At 45.3% G+C, this 17160-nt stretch overlaps 3 protein-coding genes across 3 annotated transcripts; 1 reads left to right on the top strand and 2 right to left on the bottom strand.

Moving 5' to 3' along the window:
* Positions 1-1312: 1312 nt before the first annotated feature.
* CHAC2 (ChaC glutathione specific gamma-glutamylcyclotransferase 2) lies at positions 1313-6100 on the bottom strand. Its single transcript, XM_057382000.1, has 3 exons — positions 5910-6100; positions 3995-4030; positions 1313-3326 (listed from the first exon to the last, which is right to left on the bottom strand). Exons 1-3 carry the CDS (start codon positions 6042-6044, stop codon positions 2943-2945), a joined length of 555 nt encoding a protein of 184 aa, XP_057237983.1. The 5' UTR covers positions 6045-6100; the 3' UTR covers positions 1313-2942.
* ASB3 (ankyrin repeat and SOCS box containing 3) lies at positions 3205-13548 on the top strand. The gene is made up of 10 exons (XM_057381975.1): positions 3205-3263; positions 6764-6974; positions 7272-7433; positions 8216-8328; positions 8691-8826; positions 9027-9204; positions 10503-10700; positions 11431-11682; positions 12428-12561; positions 13126-13548. Exons 2-10 carry the CDS (start codon positions 6779-6781, stop codon positions 13371-13373), a joined length of 1617 nt encoding a protein of 538 aa, XP_057237958.1. The 5' UTR covers positions 3205-3263; positions 6764-6778; the 3' UTR covers positions 13374-13548.
* Positions 13549-14117: 569 nt separating this feature from the next.
* Positions 14118-16262, bottom strand: MALL (mal, T cell differentiation protein like). The gene is made up of 4 exons (XM_057382009.1): positions 16075-16262; positions 14859-15026; positions 14521-14649; positions 14118-14180 (listed from the first exon to the last, which is right to left on the bottom strand). Exons 1-4 carry the CDS (start codon positions 16174-16176, stop codon positions 14118-14120), a joined length of 462 nt encoding a protein of 153 aa, XP_057237992.1. The 5' UTR covers positions 16177-16262.
* Between the last annotated feature and the right edge of the window lie 898 nt (positions 16263-17160).

The following is a 17160-nucleotide window of genomic DNA, read 5'->3' as shown; positions in this document are numbered from 1 at the left end:
CCGCAGCCCCTCATGCCGGCCGGCGGCTCCGCCGAGGCCGCGCCGCGCCGCCGCCACGTCGGCTTCCGGCAGCCGCGATCAACAACCGGGGCAGCGCCCAAGGCGGGCAGCGGCATCCGGGGCAGCGCCCGCCGCCACAGGTGAGGGGCCGGGCGGGCCAGGGACACGGGTGAGGGGGTGATGTGTGTGTGTGTGTGTGTGTGTGTGTGTGAGCACTGTGAGTGAGTGAGTGAGTGAGTGAGTGAGTGAGTGAGTGAGTGAGTGAGTGAGTGAGTGAGTGAGTGAGTGAGTGAGTGAGTGAGCAGTGTGAGTACGGGGAGGGAGGGAATGAGGAGTGGGAGTGAGAAGTGCGAGAAAGCGAGTGTGGGAGAAGTATGAGGGAGTGAGGGATCTGAATGAGGAGTGTGAGGGAAATGAGTGCGTGTGGGAGGGAGTGAGGAGTGTGAGGGAGTGAGGAGTGTGAGGGAGTGAAGGAATGAGGGAGAGAGGCGAGTGAGGGGGTGCGGTGGGAAGTGAGAGCGGTAAGTGGGGGCAGAGTGAGAGGAGGGGATGAGGGGATGAGTGTGGGGACAATGGGGTATGAGTAATTAACTGTGGTCATTCGTGGCTGCACTACGGGTTAAACACAACCAACAGGTACGAGGTTACGAGTGTAAAAAAGYGCTCTAAGGGCTCCCTCTGTGTGTGTTTCTCTATACACCTGTTTATATATGTGTGTGTATATATACACCTGGGTACCCGAGGTGTCCAGCAGTCCCCACATCAGACCAGGTTAGGCCAGTCCCATCTTATCCATGGGAACCATGGAGCAGATAGTTGGAAGAAGGAAAGACAGGACATTAATTTGCCACGATACAGAGCATCCACTAATAGCAGAGCCATAGAATCATTCAGGTTGGAAAATACCTTGCAAATCATGGCTGTTAAGTTTGGATTTCTCTCCTCTCTGCATTATCTGCTGTTAATAGTCATGGATGTGGCTGTTTCCCCAAACACTGTCTGGGAACAACTTTAGCAGCAGCGTTGTGTGCATGGTTGCGTAGTGAAGCCTACAGACCTAAAAAGCCTACAGATTGAGTTCAACCAGTCAGAAGAAAAAAAAAAAAAGCCTAAATGGCCTAAATTTTTTTAGGTAATGGATCTATGAAGGTTTTGGTGGTGACCAAAGCTGGAGGCAGAGCAGTGGCTTCAATCCCACACTGCAAGAACGAATATATGTATTTTTATATTTCCCAAACTTTAGTTAATTCGTTATGTGACACAGTTTATAGCAGCCCCTATGTGTTGTCTTCTCAGTCCCAACAACAATTTTATAACAAGGTGCAATGAACACACACCTTGATGTCACATGGACACACTTTAAACAACATTTCTGGAGAATTCCAACCCCAGTAATCAGTGATGCATTTTTATTGCACTGAAGTTGTAAACACACACACACACACTGAAACTTGTGTTATTGCAATGTTTTATGGATTTGGAAAGCAAATGAACCAACAAAGCCTTGGAGACAATCAAAGATAGAGAATGTGGAGCTACACAGCATCACAGTACATAAATAATTAGCATTTTAAAGARGGAATCAGCCCTGATGGTTCTGGATCATTACTGAGCACAAGCATCCCCTGCCCTGTTTTAAAGAACAAGGGTAAGTTTTTAAGGAAAAGATTTTTAAATCTAAAGAATTTTCAAGAAAGCAGAGAGTGCCGCTGCACATTTTCACCTTTACAAATATAAACCAGGAAGATGYAAAGAGAAAGGATTGACCTTTTTAGGGGAAACATATTTTTTTTTGCAATTACTGATGCAGAATCCAGGCTTCCAGGCTGCTACTGAACACTTACACATTCCCTGGATGRGAAAACAGGACATTACGTGATGTTTGAAATAGGACCTTTTATACTGAATATAAAAATATATTTTGTTAAAAGTTAGTAAGTTTTGAGGAGTGAGACAAATCTATGTTGGGACAGAAACTCCATGTGCTGATGGATTGCATCAGGAARCCTACAGGCCTGAACTGGGGACTTCCCAACCCTCCTGGGATATTCACACACACCCCTAAGGTTACTGGAAAGAGGGTTCCTTCTTTAATTACCTTCTCTTGGTGGATCCCTGAAATAGGCTTAAAGTCTATCCTTGGAGCTGGGATTTTTGCTGGGGGCCACAACAGGATCTAAAGTAACAGAGATGAGAGTTTCTGTTCATGCTGCACTGTGACTTATAGTCATGCTCTTAGTTTATTATTTTGGGGTTATTCTTTATATGAGGCTTAAAAATTAAAATGAGGCACTGATAGGTTATGGCTCGTTGGAGTCAAGAGTGCCCAGAGCTTTGGTTTTCAGGGCTTGGCATCAACAGCCAAGGGAAGGAATCATTTCCTTSACAATAAAATGGTTTATCCTCTGCATTTAAAGGTAAGTTAACATATAAAGGATAAATAATTCAGTGTCATTAACTTCTTTTCAGATAACTGAATGTTGATTTAGATGTTCTACTACACAATGCAGAACAACCACTTAAAATTCCTCTCTTTAGTTGYGCTGTGATTTGAAATCAGAACAAACTTAAATCTATGGGACATTGTCTCTGCATGCTGATTTTGACCTAAAAAATAATTCTAAACCTGAAATAATAAAAAYCTTTTAACATAAAGAGAAGCTTAAGTGGTTGTCTTGAGGTGTAGTCTTTGGATGAAAAGCTAAGATAGCAAATTTAAATCTAAAATACTTTCCCTGCTCCCCTTTCTCTGGACTCCTGAAAAATTATTTTGGTGATTTTGTTTTAAATGACCACCTCCTATTYTCAATGCAGCATTAATTAAGATAGGCAGTATTAATTAAGATAGCACAGTACAGARAAACATTCCTTCTGTCACACACACGGCCAACAAAACCTCTTCTCCGAAGACAGAACCAGCTCATTAAAAGCATGAGGTTACTTTATAGATAGTTGAGATTTTGGTGCTTGTTCAAGAGTTCCTTGACCAGTGTCTCYAAGGAGAAGAGGTGTTCATCCACGTCTTCGGGCACGAGGTTTCTGATGGAGTTGGCGAGCTCAAACAGGTATTCCGTGTTCCTGCCACTAGGCCCGGTGGCGCCCAGGATCTGGCGCGCGATGTCCTCGAGCGGCGCGGGGCCCAGGTAGTTGGGATTGTCACGGGTGCCGATGTACAGCAGCACATCGAAGGGCTGCACCGACGTGTCCTTCGGGTAGAAGATGACTGTGGTGGTCCTGTAGCCTCCCTTCTCCCGGAAATCCAGGTAGGCCTTCACTTCTCCTTCCTTCCCAGCTGGTAATCTGTAGGCAACGCCCCACACGCACCCCTGGCACAGGAGAATTGGTTAAAATTATGTCACTGTATTCAGGCAAAACTTTAAGTCAACTTATTTTTTTCCCTTTTGCCATCTTCCTGTAGCTGTATTCTGCAYAGAGTCCCAAAATAAAAGGGCTGCTTTATTCAGACAATTGCAGTAAAAACAGTGATTATGCAAATTGATCATCCTCTTCCTTGCTAAGTTTTTTTTCTGACAGCATTTTCTTGTTTTGTAAATATTTGGAGTAGTAAACAGCCTCAGTACAGACCACTAAGGAGCTGGCAGGAAGAACACAAAGGTTCTCCCTGACTTAAAAAAAATTTATATCTGAAAAGTACCAATTTAATTAATGTTTGATTTGAAGGAATTTTGATCAGGTCCCTTCTGTTTAGGGACAGTTTCATTAGCTGAGTGTCACCTACAGCTGTTACATGCCTGAATTGGTGTAGTGTGCTGAGGTGCTTTCACAATCATGTTAACACCCTGTGAAACGGAAATTAAAGCAATGATTTGTATAATTCAATGTTGATTATTTGAAACAACCAAGAGCCGTTGGTGTAACTCTGGGAAACACTGAGGGAACTTTTCCCTAAAGATAACAGTTATTTGCTCACAGAGAAGAAAAAATTAATAGGGACTGGGAATGCAACAGGACATTCTGTACAGCAGTACTGTACCTCAGCATCTTCAACCAGGGTCACAACTCTTCCAGGCTAAAATTAAAAGAAGAAAYCATTTAGTCAGAAGCTTTTGCCCTAAATCATGAGCAAAACCAAAACAAAACAAGAAAAATACCCCAAGGAACAGGAATGAAAGGCTCAGAGAACTAATCCAACACAATTCCAGTAAGGTCTAGATCCAGTATAAATATTTTCTGAGAACAGCTTTTGATCTGTGTAAGATAAACTTTAGAAAACAAAATGTAAAATTCTGGTTGGATGGTGTCTGTGACACAAAAGTTCAATTAAGGGCAGTCAGAGATGGGGAGGGTTTTAATGTCCTTGCTTTACATGTGCTGTCCAGAYTCAATTCTAGTCCTGTTTAAAACACTGATAATTAATTAACAATACAGTAACAGTGAAAATTTGGAGTTTCATTAATGTAAAACTGTCCTCAAGGAGCCCTTGGAGCCTCACTGGGCAGAGGGGTTATCTTCCAAATGGTTTGTTTTTCTCAGAAAGTTAATTCTTACAGGAAGAAGTAAGAAGCCAGTTCGTAAATACTGGAAATAAAATAGTTGAAATTTGTTGTATAAAACTTTAAAATGTAAAACCCTGTGTTAACTAAATCTGCAGTTTAAMATTTCTGCTTTTGGCAGCACATTAGTTCTCTCCCAGCATGAGCCAGTTATTCTTGATCTGACTGATAAAAAAAGGCAACAAAGCTACAAGAACACTAAATGATTCCTATTTCCTGAGGAGAAATGAGTCTGTTCCCATGATTCATCAAACATAACTTAGGTGTTCTTTTTGGAATGTTTTTTTCCATAGCCATTGATAATTCTCTGAATTGTGYACTCACAATGGGTCACAAGGATTTTTATGAATTATGGATTAGAGTAATTCTGCAGTGGAAAATAACTTTCTTATTCCTGTCTGGAATGCCTGTAACTGCAACCTAAATTCACTAAATTTCATTTAAATTGAATTTGATTTAATGTCAAGGAAAGTACTGAGGAGAACTGAGGAGAACTTCAGGTGAAGGMTCTGCCCTGCCTAAGGAAGAAGGATCTGTTTGCCTAAGGAAGGGCGGGATATTTAGTTTATTGGTTTGCAGAGTCCTTGTATTGCCYGGAACTATCCAAAACAAACATTAAGAAACAAATTATAAATACTTATTGATCAGAGGAATTAATTACTGTTTGKACTGCTGGGAATAATCCTCTGAAAATACTTTTAAATACAGCCAGCATGTAATTTGCTGTACATTTGTAAGAACTGTTTTTTCCTCGTTGCTGTTTTTAAACAGATGTCATTGGTGGCTTAACCTGTGTTATCTTTGAGCTCTGTGGAAGTTATTTTATGGTGTCTGAAGTTCTAACGAGTACCATTTAAATCTTGATTAAACCTTCGACGCAGCAAGCTGTGCTTTAAAAAATAATACTGATAGTTTTGCTCTTTTAAAGCTGTATTYCAGGTTTACAGTGAAGTTACCTGGGTGCAGGTATATACTTTATCCTCACCCCCGAGGCTTAAAAACACATGACATTGAGACTGCTCAGTTTGAAATTTTAGTTTCTTTTTCTTGCTGTTTTTTGTTTAGTTTTTTTTTTACCTCCTTTTCCAAACTGTAAAAAATTTTAGAACTTCAAGTATTTCCTAATCCATGGATTTTCACCTGAGAGTAAAATAAATCGAAATACAGCTGGGAGGGGTTACTTAGATCAACCGTTCTAACTTTTCTTAATCCCTGTGCACACACAGCCTGACACCGCCGGTATTTAACGCCCTAAATGACAGCTCTGGACATTTCTGACCCTCTTTAAAGCGCYTTCTGTTCGTGGGTTTCTCTGCAGCCGCTGCGGGCGGCTCCGGCGGTGAACAGGGCCCGGGCCCCGCCGCAGCAGCCGCGCTCCCCCCGCGCCCGGCTCACCTTGCCCGGCACCCCGCGGTGGTCGGTGCTGCCCTGCCAGAAGCGCCGGCTGTAGCCCCGGACGCGCCCCACCAGCTTCTCCTGGTAGGGGAAATCCACCTTCCAGATGAGGGAGCCGTAGCCGAACACCCACATGGCGGCCCGGCCCGGCGGGGCCTGCGCAGAGCCGCGGGGCAGCCCTGGCTGRAGGCGCCGCCTTCGCCCCGAGCGGCGGCCCCGGGCGAGAGCGGCGGCCCCGGGGGAAGGCGGCGGCCCCGAGCGGCGGTGGGGCGGCCGCGGGCCTGCGCGGGGTGCGGCGCTGTGACGGCAGCCGCGGGGCCGTTCATCGGCGCGGACAGCGTCCTCCAGTCCCACAATCGAGCTCCCGAAACCCACCAGCGACTGCATCCCAAACCCTCAAACAACCTCCCACAGCAACCGTCTTTAACATCCAATCCTACAAACAACCGCTTTTCCCACCCAGTCCTACAAACGACCGCATCCCCACAAACAACCACAGCGCCCCAAGCCCCACAACCATCTCCCAACCATCTCCCAYCTCTGCCCCCAAACCCCACACAGARCCACCCCTCAACCCCATCAACAACCATCTCTCCTCCAACTCCACAACCTCCTCTTAAACCCCCCAACTGCCTCCCCAAAAGCCACCTCCAAAACAACCACCTTCCCCCAAACCCCACAACCCTCTCCCCCCAAAGCCACAAACCACCTGCCCCAGCCCACCCCAACCCACCATCTCCCTGCAAACCAAAGCAAGTCCTCTGCAAAACAAACAAACCCACCTCATATCTATCTTGTACCAAGACATATCTCTCTTTTGTTAAGTTTTGTTAACCCCTTTTCTTCTCCTGCAGAGTTCCACACAAGGGATGGATTTCACRGAAGCCTATTCTGACCGGTGCTCGGCCGTGGGCCTTGCAGCCAGAGAGGGAAACGTCGAAATACTGAGGGAGTTAATTAATCGGGGATACAGCGTCGATGTCCCAGACAACAGGAGGTGGTTGCCCATCCATGAAGCAGCAGCRCATAATTCCAGTGAGTGCCTGAAGCTGCTCATCGATACAGGTAAGGAAAATCTAATGGGAAATAGTCTGGTTTCTGCTAAATTACCCTGTTGCAGAAAAGAAAATCGACATAAATTTATCATACTCTGGTTTGGGGATTTTCTGTGTGGTTTCACAGCTGTGGTAGAGAAATTGGCRCATTGCGGTTCATGAGTGAGCTTTGAGGTGACAATAGCACATTCATGGACGTTCCATAGGCCACACATGTCAAATAACTCTTGTTATTTTCTTAAAATTATTGTATTTTGTAATTCACTGCTAACTATCCCTTTTTTCCCCTCATTATGCTCCTCTGCAGCTCCAGCTGATGATTACATCCACTCGAGGACGTTTGAAGGGCTGTGTGCTCTGCACCTCTCGGCCCGGCACGGCTCTGTGGAATGTCTCCGGGTTCTCCTGGAAGCTGGGGCTGACCTCGACAATGTCACCACCGAATCTGCCACCACCCCGCTCTTCCTAGGTGACACAAGCTTTCTTCAAATCCCAAGGAGTCTAAACTAACCAGTTTAAACTCAAGTTTCTCTGAGTTGAAACTCACCAGAGTTCTTTCSCTGCCTGCCATGTTCCATCTTTTTGTAGCCTAAATGCCAGGTTTTAGACTGAGAAATGGAGTAGGTATGGAAATGGCCTTCTATTTATGGGAAAATCTGTTTCASACAGTGTTTTGAAACAAAATTGTAAAAGCAAACTGGTTTTCTTCATTAAGCACAGACAAACTTTAGGAGGTGCAGGTTGTATGAGGCTGTTTCTAGTATTTTTGGTTTTTTTCTAATTGCTCCCTAATTCTTATATCAAAAGACATATTTTTGGCATTTTTAGTTTGGCAGTTAAGGTCCATTATTTTAGCATTTTTTCTGTGATTTATGTTTGACATAATGAAATGCTTAAAACTCCCATTATGGTGACTCCTGAGGGTCTAAATCATCTGATTAAATATGTTTGTTGATATACTCACCTCTGTACCCACACATTATGGGTGCCATGTTACCTTTGTTTCCAAGTCTGGGGGACTTTGGGCATCATTTCCATTCTCCAACAGTGTTTTGGGGAACTAAATAGAAAAGGCAGGTAAGTATATAATTGGCAAGTTTAAAAGAATTAGGATTATTTAAGGAAGTTGGCAGTGAGACATTTTGAGCTCTTAAATCCAAATACTTAATTTTTTTTTATAGTAAATAGTAAAATAGTAAAAAATAAGAGTTGCTTTTAATTTTCTTTTTTTTTATTACTGTTCCATGGAAGCTGTTGAAAACAGACATGCAGAGGTTGTYAAGTTTCTGCTTCAACATGGGGCAAATGTTGAAGGTTCTCATTCTTGGTCTGGATGGAATTCTTTGCACCAAGCTTCTTTTCAGGTAACCTGTRAGCACATAATATAAATTCTATGTAACTGGTGTATTCTGAGGGTTATTTATTATTTAATACATTTTTATCAGATAGTTTTTCCTAACCTACCCTAGCAGTCATAAGCTTGTACTTAGAAATTTGTTGGCTGAATGGTTCTAGCACGTACATGTGGTGATTAAATGGGTTTATCACATAAATGAGCTAAAGGGATTAATCTGAACTTGTCTAATTTCTTTTACCATTACCTGCATCTTCAGGATATTGAATATATAGTGGTTTTACTTATTTCTGTTTGGAACATGTGAGAAAAAACAGATCATATAATTTCCTCGCTTTCCTATTGGTTGAGAATAAAAYTTATTTATTTCAGGGTTCCACTGAGATAATGCAAATGCTCCTGGAGAAAGGGGCCACTAAGGACTGTCGGGATGACTTTGGAATTACTCCTCTGTTTGTGGCTGCTCAGTATGGCCAGCTGGAGAGTCTGCAGCTGCTTCTGTCCCATGGTAGCCATAATCCTTTATTTCCCTTGTAACACTTCCAACAAYTCTCACTAAATGCAGTTTTGACTCTGCTCTTGCACACATCTTAATTTCAAATTTTAGAGGTTTTMTTTCCTTATTGTTGCAGAAAAGTTGCTGAGTTTGAAGCCACCCTGTGAGATACAGTGACTGATGAGCATTCCTCTGGTATTGTTTTGAGTCAGGTGCAGACGTCAACTGCCAGGCCAAGGACAAAGCCACTCCCCTGCTGATCGCTGCACAGGAGGGACACCTGGCTTGTGTGGARCTGCTGCTGACAGCAGGGGCAGACCCAAACCTCTACTGCAATGAGGATAACTGGCAGTTACCCATTCATGCAGCAGCTGAGATGGGCCATGCAAAGTAGGTGGTTGCAAAGGCATTCAGACAGAAGGCTCTGGTCACACAAACCTGATCCCCAAAGGAGGAAGTTCAGCCCTAAAAGGAAGAAGAATTGAGTGTTCAAACTGATTTGTAGTTTAGAAATCTGAATTATTTTCATATTTTAAATGTCTGTTAGTAGTYTCTTCCACACTGACAGAGAGTAGGTTTACGATGGATATTAGGAAGAAGTTCTTCCTTGTGAGGGTGGGGAGGCCCTGGCACAGGTCGCCCAGAGAAGCTGTGGCTSCCCCATYCCTGGGAGTGTCCAAGGACAGCTTAGACAGGGCTTGKAGCACCCTGGGATAGTGGAAGGTGTCYTTGCCCATGGCAGCAGATRGAACTGGGTTCCTTTAAGATCCCTTGCAACCCCAAATATTCTATKATTWTATGATTTTTAATTCAGCATCTAACCTGGRTTTGATCCATATCCTGAGTTCAGAGGGTTTTCCACAGGTGAACCAGGTATCAATTAATGGCCCTATTACTCTCTCATTTACAAATATAAATGATAGTGTTATACATTATACATGACTTGAGCAGCTGTTAATTAGATTTATATTCTTAAGTAGCAGAAATAATGATATGCAATTACTGAATTAGCTGGACCARCCACAAAAATCAAAGCCACAAAACAGTTTCTTTAATTGTTCTGGAGATGCATTTGTAGCTTTGCCCAATTTCAGAGATACAAGCCAGTTTCACAGCAGAGAGCCAAGAGTGGAAGGAAGCTTTGGGAGTAGACCATTGAGGAGAAGGATCTCTCAGGAACTCCATGATTCACACATGTGACAGCACTTAAATATATMAATTATGATACATCACTGGCAAACRTTAAGCAGCACCAGTAAGTTCCAGCAGCAAAGGAACTGGTGTTGGTCACTAATATGGTGTGGCCAGGGGTGTGAGCTGTAAACAGAATGATTTTTCTGTTCCACTGAACTACTTATTCATTTCATTTGCAATTCACATTTCCAGTTTGCTTCCAAACTTCTGGAAGTTGGAGTTTAATGCTCATTGGTGTTCTGACGGTGTAAAAAGAATTGTTGGAAAATAGGAAGTAGCTGTCCCTGGTTTGGTTTAAAWTGCTTATTTCCAGCCCAAATCCATCCCAAAGCACAATATTTGCCAGGGGTCTGTGTATGGAATTATAAGGTTGTGAAAGGAGTGAAAACACACAATTTTCTTCCAAAGTTGCAACGACCCTGTGAAGAAATGACCATGTGTTTAAAATTAATCATTGTATAAAATCCAAAAACGGTGGTTTTCAATATCTGCAGGATATTGGAGTTGCTGATTCCAATCACTGACCGSATTTGTGACAAGGGCAAGGGCAAAGTGAGCCCAGTGTATTCGGCGTTGTAYGGCGGGGATGGGGAGTGCCTGGAAATGCTGCTCAAACAAGGTTTCAGCCCAGATGCTCAGGAGTGCCTGGACTTCGACTGCAGGTCCCCCATGTGCATGATCTTCCAAAAGGAGTGAGTAAGCTTCTTCTGTTTTGAAATTATTCATAATTGCATCCGTTTTTATTTAACTCACTTTAAACATGCTGTTTTCCCCACTCCTCCCTCAATTGCTGTCTATCATTTAATATTTTTCAGAATTTCAGTGTGTTCCCCCTCTGCAGACACTCCTCATTAATATTCTTCCTTGGGAATATTAATGTCAAGTCCTGGAATGTGGCTTGTGTGCTGCATTAAGGAAAACATCTTCAATGATGGCTTTTAAAACTTCTCAGATTTTAACAGATGATTTCATGTACCTGGATTAAGATTTATGACTTAGGTGCTGCCATTTAAATTAATGTGGTTTGTTAGTAATGAGTTTAGTYCCTGGAATGCTCCTTGGAAGTAGCCTTTAAAAATTCTTGGACATCATTTTTCCCTTTCTGTGCTGGTGYTGCTTTATAATAATTTAGGAAATGTTGCAGAGCAGGTGATTGCTGAAATGTCCTGTGAATGAGGTGGGTAACACATGTCACCACTTCTGTAATAGTAAAATGCTATCTAATCATTAAAAAGCAGCACTAATTATCAGTCATCATCTCAGTCCTTATCCTGGTACTTTGTTGTAGTGGGTAATGGTGAAAAGATTTTAATGAAAACATTTTAAAATGTTTTATTTTAAAAAGCAGCTCCCTGCAAATACAGCTGGATGTGGAAAAAAGGGAAAGCTCACAGGATGCCCTGTTCCTTCTCCTGCTCACAGGTATTATCAGTTCATTGATGTTCTCCTGAAGTATGGGATCACCCTGCGTGGGATTAACTTGGCACACTGCCTGTGCCATAAGAAGTTTGCTCTGTTCCGGCGCTTCCTGAGGCTGGGCTGTTCCCTGCCCTCGGAGGAGGAATTAACAGACTTCATCCAGTACAGCAGCACAGTGCAGAAGGAATACAAGGAATGGCTGCCCTGCTTGCTCCTGGCTGGCTTCAACCCCGTGAATTTCATGTGCAGGTTCTGGTAAGCAGGGAGCCTTGTTTCGTTTGCTTAAACACCACATGCTAATGTGCAAAGCTGCTACTGAACGAGGGCTTTCACAGGATGGCCCTTAATAATCAGTTGCCACCATCAGGAACAGGAGGGGTTGTGGAAAGTCTGAAATAAATCATTCGCACGTCATGTCTGGAGGCAGTAAAACAGTTTTCTTTAGGAAGAAAGCCAGAGTGGAAGTTGCCTTTTCCTGGGGTAGCAATAAAGCMTCACTTCCTAAATTTATATCGAACATCTCTTATTAACCCCCAAATTTAGCTGTGAATTGTGTGTGTGATACTTTATTATAGCCATGGTAAGAAGAAATTCCAATGGGAGAAACAGGTCAGGAGGGATGGGAAACGAATGGGAAGTGAAGCTGGGCCAAGGCTGGGAGGAGAGGAAACGGATGCAGTTTGAGACTGTTTTGTTTAACACAATGTGGCAAAAATTCCAGTCGGACTTTTTTTTTTTTTTTTTAAGTTTTTCCACATACAAGTAATGGCTTGATGTTGTTTTATATTTAGGATTAAATACTACAACAGGATTATATTCATATCTAGAATGATGAAATGTCTATTTTCTGCTGCCTGTAGTAAACACACTACAAGTTTGCAACTCAGTGTTTGAACAAATCTCACTGTCCTTGTGTATCACACGTGATACTTTTTGGTGTTTTATTTTGTAATCCACAAATACTTTTAAAAGGTATTCTAAGGGAGCTCTTGTTACGCAGGATTTTCTCCATGGGCGAGGATGTCCTTAATTTCATCCTGGAGTTCATGAATTGGAGTAGACTTCCTCCAGTTGTGGAGCAACACCTTTCCCAATACAAGGAGAARTTCACTTGGACTTCCAAGAGCCACTTTGGTAAGCAATACAGGCAGGAGAAAAACATCTCTGTGTATCCAGATTCCAGGCTGCAGGTGGGGAGATTTAGGAAAAGATGATAATATGACTTACTTCTAAGTTTTATTTTTTTAACTTGATTTGTATTTCCRATGAAGCCCCTGTCCTGTTATGTAAGCATTGGACAGTAATTAAACAAAAACCATAAAAATCAAGCATAACCAAAATGTGGCCAGCCAAAAATGTTCAATTGTGCAGGAATTTTTGATAATTCACCCTTCAGAAATGAAGGTCGTGTGTTATGAGGCTGAAAAATTGCACTCAGGTGTCTTCATTAATTATTCCTTTCAAAGAAAATTCTTCTTTAAAAAGGTCTGTAATAATTTTTAAATTGTCCAAGTGATAATGTCATTTAATAATAGTTCCTTTRGAATGTTTGAAGTAATGAGGATATTTCTGGAGTTAAAGAAAAGGGGTTATTTGGGGAAATTGAGATGAAGTTCTCTTTTTATTTCCTTTTTTATTAGTAAATGTATTTGTTTTGTAAGAGCTGCTCTGTGTTTGACTTGGGGTTTAATTTTCCAGCCTTCCTTCCTTCCCTGTCCCATCTGTGCCGCCTGGAGATCCGGTCCCTRCTGGGGAGCGAGCGCCTGCGCTCGGAGCGCGTGATCCGAGAATTGCCGCTGCCAGCCTGCCTCCAGGATTACCTGCTCTACCTGGATGTGCTGCGGGCCAACACTATCCCAGATGCACAGGATTCCCTGGAGCAGGGAGAGGAGGGAACTCCTTCCACTCACTCCGAGGCTGAGGATATGGAGGAGGGACACCAGTAGCACCAGTGCTCCATGACGGYGGTGCCAGTGCCTGGACTCTGCAGCTGCAGGTTTTGTAATGGGAATCAGAAGACACAGGAGGGGAACAGCTGTAAATACCTGTTGTAATAATTCTTTTCATGCTGTAGTTTTATACTGCATCTAGAAAATTCCTATGAGTTCTATGATTTACTTGTTTAAAATTTGTTGTAGCTTTCTAAGCGAACATTTTCTGTTTTTTTTTCTAACTCTTGGGGGAGTAAAGTGAGCTTGTTTAATGAACACAGCTTATACAGTAGTCAAAATCTGTCAGTTGACACTTTATTCCAAATACAGCATTTACCAAATGAGACCATCTGAAAGTCAAGGAACACAATCTTGTATCATTGTTATGGATTTGTGTTGGGGAGGGATGTGGCTGAACCAGAGAAGGGCAAATAACATAAGAAAGGAGATTGTTTGCTGAAGGAACAGTGGGGTTTTTTTTGTCCCTTCCCCTTGGTTGTCAATATTTGGCGGAATGTCAGAGTTGGAGGCTTGGAGGCTGTGCCCAGTCCCTCCCCTTGCGTAGCCTCTGGACAAGGCAGGAAATGTCCCACAGGCACACACGTGTGTCASCAAAATCCCTCCTGTGATGAGGTGCAAAAGGACCCTCAGTCCTGAGGCCTGATGATAGGGCCGGGCTAGGGACACCTTGGGAAGACTGCRGGGTCCCTCCTGTTGGGAAAGCCCTCTTCCTGCAAAGGTGAATCCGGTGCTGCCAGATCACTGGTAGTAGATGCTGAAGGCGTGGAGGATGTACAGGAAGGTCGTGAGGAAGGCGAAGAACTGCATGAGAGAAGAGGAAGGGTCAGCTGGCAGAGTCAAAGCCCACCTCCTCCCAGTGCTCTCAGCCTCGGGAAGCCTCCCAGCATAGTGCTCTCTCCAGCCTCAAAGGAAAGGCAAAGCCCCCAYCTTTTCCCAGGATCCAGCCATGCAAAGGGTCCATGAACTGGTGGACCCTGAGAAGCTAATGCTGGCTGCTCAAATCATAGAGGCAAGGAACTGAAGCTCTGCCCAGTGTGATGCTGCTGGGCTGGGGGTGGCTCTGCTGTGGTTTTAGCACATGCTGTTGCCTCTCCCGGGGGAACTGCGTGTTCTGCAGCCTGGCAGGATGCTCTGGACTCACCGATGCGGCACTGTTGAGTTGGTAGTTGAGGGGCCCGTTGGGRTTGTGCTCAGAGTTGATGGTCGCGTTGGCCTGCAGGACAGCGGCGCTCATGTACAGAATGGCTGTGGCACCRTGGTACAAACTGTCCTGCAAAACAAGGCACCTGTGAGTGCTCCAAAGGGGGACACATGCCCCAATAGGGCTGGGGCCAAACACTCGCAGGCAGTGGTTTCACAGCAGAGCTCCCCTGCACTTTCCAGAGACCAGAGGAGGAAAGGGCTGGTAGGTCACCATGGAGTGGTCCCMTGCCCACACTGCTGCTGCCAACATCTGCCCTTGTTCCATCCGCTCCTTACCAGCACTTTCCAGTTCTCGCTGTTCCTGTGGAAGCCGAGGATGTAGCTCAAGAGGAGCAGCAGGGAGATGAGGCAGGAGGTGAGGGACACGTACATCACCCATCCYTGCAGCAGCGGCAAGGAGACGGAGGTAGCAGCGACAAGGATCCACACCCAGGTCCCACAGAGCTGCCGGGGACAAACAGGCGCCTTTGATGAATGTGGGATGAGAAAAGGTCCTTTTCCTCCTCAATTCCCTCCTCATCTCCCTCGTGGGCCAGCCACAGCAGCCAGCGGAACCCCTGCATCTTTCCTAGAGCATCCTGGCGCGACAGCAAGCAAGCTGGCACCAGTTTCCCTGAATGCTCATGGGAAATGAGTGTTCATACAAAAGGGAAAGGTTTGCTGCTGCCTTCCACACAAGGAAACGTCTCACCCCAAGGGATGTGCTGGAAAAGCCAGAAAATGTGCTTTTATCTGGGAAAAGTGAACAGCTGCCTCGATCCAGCCCTGCCCACTCGTTAATCTCTGGGGCTTGCAATCACGGCACGAGGAAGTCTCCTCTCAGCTCCATGCATCAGCCTGAAGTGAGTTACTCACTCTGKATCCACCCAAAATATTTACTGAGCACCACGGGGTTATCAGGATGAGCCTATGCCACCCTGTGCCATCCCAGCTCTGGTGGGTGAAGCCCCTGGAATTCCAGTGRGGACCTGAGCCTGCTGCCATGGGCAGGGATTGTGCCTGTGGAGCACAGGGTGTGTGGGTTTTCAGCCCCGTGCACCATGACAAAGTACACCAGCTGCTATCTTGGCCAGTCCCACTGGATGCCCTCTGGACCCAGAAGCAATTGAAAGAATCATGGAATATCACACATTACAAGACACCCGATTCTGTTCCACCCCTGGAAAGTCTTGGTATGATACAGAGAGTAACATTCCCTTGATTTTCAAGACATTCCTACATCATAACAAGAGCTGTTTCTGCCCTGGAGGAGCCAGCAGCTCTTCATCCTCTCTATCCCACAGCAGCCAGCAACCCTGACCCGGGCTCTGTGATGGAGCCAGAGTGTAACTTGTCCTCAAGCTGTTYCATCAGGAATACCACCTTTGTGCATTCAGCATAAGCTCAAATACAAGACATTATTTCCCATTACTGATGCCCTCGGGATGGTCTGGGGGGATTACTGATGCCCTCGGAGCGGGTGCTGCGAGGCAGCAGAGCCGGGCATACTCACGATCTCCGGCAGGATGAAGGCGTAGGGGATGGTTTTGAAGACGGCGGGTCCGGAGGGCAGGGCGGGCTGTGTGGAGGCTGCGGAGGGACCCACCGAGGCCATCTCTGTTCCGCTGCCACCGCTCCACTCGGCTCCGCTGGCGCTCGCCTGCCCCGCGCCTCTCCCGTGCGGGATTTAAGGGACACGCCCGCGGGACGTAAGCACAGGAACCGGCCCGGGCTGGCACCGTGCCGCTGCCCCGGCCCGAGGAGCCCCCGGCACTGCCGGAGATTGAGRCAGCTTTGTGCATGCCACTGGCAGCCGGGATGGGACAGAGCAGGACCCCGGCCCCACCGTACACCAATGCAAGGTCATTAATTAGAGGGGAAAGGAAAAAACTCACTACACCTTGCTGGGACTGAAATATTTCTTTCAAACAATTGTCCTTGGCATGCTTCCAAGCCTGAAATATTTTCGCTTCCACTGATGTTGCCTCCTCCCYTTTCTGTTCAGGTTTCTGCTCCGTGGTCACATCAGACCACTCCACACCCTCCAGGCACATCCAGCCTCTAGAAACCAGCAGGCAATTTTTACAAACACACCGGGAGGGTTTGGCAATGTGCTCCCAAGGGCTCAGTAAGGTTTGAAGGAGAGCTGCAGGAATTTCTGCCCCCTGGCAGATGTGCTTTGATTTGGAAGCACTTGCTGTCTCACCCAGCGCACTCTGCCTGGCTCCAGAACTTCCAGATAATGGACAGGATGAAAGGCTGGGGATGGCACTTCTGCCTCATGGCCCAGAGAGGACAGAATGACCCCATTAACTCGGACAATAGGCTACAGCAGGAGAAGGACACTGTCCCAGTGAGATATGCCAGCTCTAGTAAGTGACACAGGTGATGCCCCAGGAACGTGGCTTCTGTGCCAAGCTCTTGTGCAACACAGAGCAAAGATCAAATCCATGTCTGAGCATTCCTGGGCTGGGGGAAGTGCTCTGTGGTATTTCTGGAGGCTCCAGTTTACAAATGCTCCAGTGGGAACTGGTTTTGGGCTCTGTGCAGTGGAGGCTTTGAAAGATCTTGTTTTAAATCACACCTGACAACACAGTGC

This window comes from Malurus melanocephalus, unplaced genomic scaffold (genome assembly GCF_030028575.1).
Source record: "Malurus melanocephalus ecotype Western Australia unplaced genomic scaffold, MMel_1.1 scaffold_13, whole genome shotgun sequence".
NCBI lineage: Eukaryota > Metazoa > Chordata > Aves > Passeriformes > Maluridae > Malurus > Malurus melanocephalus.
This window is presented reverse-complemented; position numbering and strand designations above follow the sequence as displayed.